The 2,882-nt window shown below is 41.0% G+C and overlaps 1 protein-coding gene across 1 annotated transcript; it reads left to right on the top strand.

Annotated features, from left to right (window-relative positions):
- The first annotated feature begins 443 nt into the window (after window positions 1-443).
- Window positions 444-1,456, top strand: LOC102914691 (GTP-binding nuclear protein Ran-like). The gene has a single exon (XM_016006082.3). The coding sequence runs from the start codon at window positions 457-459 to the stop codon at window positions 1,105-1,107; it is 651 nt and encodes a 216-aa protein (XP_015861568.2). The 5' UTR covers window positions 444-456; the 3' UTR covers window positions 1,108-1,456.
- The last annotated feature ends 1,426 nt before the right edge of the window (window positions 1,457-2,882 follow it).

Here is a 2,882-nt window from a genome sequence, read left to right as displayed (position 1 = left end):
CAAATTAAGAGGGGAAAGAACTGTAGGATGCTGAATAGAAAGGTGTTTCTAACAGAGGTTTTAATGAAAAACAGAATTGCTGTGGGATGATCCTTCTGTGCATGGAATATGTATTGCTATCATTGGTTAATAGGAAAGCTGTTTGGCTTATAGTAAGTCAAGATAAAGTTAGGTGGGACAATCAAACTGAGGGCTAGGTGAAGAAAGGCAGAGTCAGGAGAGATGTGAGTGAGCAGCCCAAGAAACAAGATGCTAGAGGACTGGTAGAACCATGGGCCACATGGCTATACATAGATTACTAGAAATTGGTTAATTTAAATGTAAGAACTAGTTAGTAATAAGCCTGAGCTACCGGCTGAACATTTTGTAATTAATATATAAACCTCTGTGTATTTATTTGGGACTGGGAGGTCAGGACAAAAACTGCCCTTTGTGCTCTCCCGCAGGGTCGCCGCGATGGCCGCCCAGGGAGAGCTGCAGGTCCAGTTCAAGCTCGTCCTGGTGGGCAACGGCAGCACCGGGAAGACGACGTTCGTGAAGCGCCACTTGACGGGCGAGTTCGAGAAGAAGTATGTAGCCACCCTGGGCGTGGAGGTGCACCCGCTCGTCTTCCATACCAACAGAGGGCCCATCAAGTTCAACGTGTGGGACACGGCTGGCCAGGAGAAGTTCGGAGGCCTGCGCGATGGCTACTACATCCAAGCCCAGTGTGCCATTATAATGTTTGATGTAACATCAGGAGTCACTTACAAGAATGTACCTAACTGGCATAGAGATCTGGTGCGTGTGTGTGAAAACATCCCCATTGTATTGTGTGGCAATAAAGTGGATATCAAGGACAGAAAAGTGAAGGCAAAATCTATTGTCTTCCACCGAAAGAAGAACCTTCAGTACTATGATATTTCCGCCAAAAGTAACTACAACTTTGAAAAGCCTTTCCTCTGGCTTGCCAGAAAGCTCATTGGAGACCCTAATTTGCAGTTTGTTGCCATGCCTGCTCTTGCCCCTCCTGAGGTGGTCATGGACCCAGCTTTGGCAGCACAGTATGAGCATGATTTAGAGGTTGCTCAAACGACTGCCCTCCCGGACAAGGATGATGACCTGTGAGAACGTGAAGCTGGAGCCCTGAGTCAGAAGTCTAGTTTTATAGGCAACTGTCCTGTGACGTCAGCGGTGCAGCGTGTGTGCCACCTTATTTAGCTAAGCAGATCGTGTACTTCATTGGGATGCTGAAGGAGATGAATGAGCTTCGAGTGAATGTGGCAGTTAAAACATACCTTCATTTTTTTTGGACTTGCATATTTAGCTGTTTGGAACACAGTTGTTTCCTTCCTGAATTTCAAAAATAAGACTGCTGCAGTCCCATCACACTATTCAGTTAGTGGTGAAATCTTGTTTGTTACTGTCATTCCCATTCTTTTTGTTTAGAATCAGAATAAAGCTGTATTTCAAATAATCTAAAAAAAAAAAAAAAAAAAAAAGTGCCCTTTGCATATAGCACTCCAACCTGGCGTCCACGCATCCACATGAAGCCTGAGAAAGCTTTAAAAAAGGGGGAAGGTTGGATCTAGAACACAGAAATGGAGCCAAAAACAGCTTCCTAGCCCATGCCTCTCATTCAGGTCATGGTACAGCGACACGTCCACTGGCCACGGCATGAGGGCTTGAGCTAAGCCACATGGTGGATTCCCGCCATCTCACATGGGCCACAGTATAGAGAGACATCTCCCAGGTGCGTGCTGCATGGCAGGTCTAAAGTTTTTGCTCATACAGACAGAAAAGGTTACAGATACACAGCTGTAGCTGGAGTTTTTCTCTCTGGGTCCCACCAAGCCCCAGCAGTCCCATAGCCCACTTATAAAATAAATGCACAGACAGTTATATTATTTAAACTGCTTGGCCATTAGTTCAGGCCTACCATTGTCTAGCTCTTACACTTATACTCAGCCTATTTCTGTTAATCTATATGTCACCATGTGTTTCATGGCTTTACCTGTTGTCTTTACATGTTGCTCTCTGGACAGCAGGCTGGTATCTCTTCCAGACTTCCACCTCCCAGCCTCTCCTCTCTGTTTGTCCCATCTATCCTATACTTCCTGTCTGGCTACTGGCCAATCGGTGTTTTATTTCAATCAATCAATATATTCAATTCAATCAATCATAGCAACATATATTCACAACATACAGGACATCCCACAGCACAAAAATTGTCTCAAAAAAAAAAAAGAAAAGAAAAAGTGGAATGGATAGGTACAAAATATTATGGTAGATTATTGTATACACTAGTAAACAAATTTAGTAAAATAGCAGCCTTAGATAATTTGCACTGTTATGGATTATTACGTTGATACAAATGTAAACTATTTTTATATTCCTGTTTAAGATAATTTGTATATTGATACAAATACAGAACTGTATTTGTTATAATGTACATATATTTCTGCTCTTATTTGAAATATTTGTATATTGATACAAATGTAAATTTATATCTGTCATACTGTATGTATGTTCTACCTCTGTTTAGGATATTTTGTATATTGATATATATTTAGGATTATTGTCATATTGCATATCACACTATACATTCCTACCTCTGTTAAGGATATTTTGTGCATTGCCACAATTTTGAATTCATTGTCCTTTACCGTACATTTGCTTACAAACTGTTTACCTTGTTTACATGAAGCCTTAGTCCTTAGGTTATTTCGGTAGATAAGACTTATAGATTTATAGTCACCTATGCTTGTCATCTCTATAGTTATGTTAGTTAGGTTATCTAGATTTACAGATACATAGGTCGGATGGACAGGTAATCTTCAAACAATTCATGGACATAGAGAATATGGCATTTAAATAACTTAGAATTCTGTTCATGTGAGACA

Source organism: Peromyscus maniculatus, chromosome 8 (genome assembly GCF_049852395.1).
Source record: "Peromyscus maniculatus bairdii isolate BWxNUB_F1_BW_parent chromosome 8, HU_Pman_BW_mat_3.1, whole genome shotgun sequence".
NCBI classification, from domain to species: Eukaryota; Metazoa; Chordata; class Mammalia; order Rodentia; family Cricetidae; genus Peromyscus; species Peromyscus maniculatus.
This window is presented reverse-complemented; position numbering and strand designations above follow the sequence as displayed.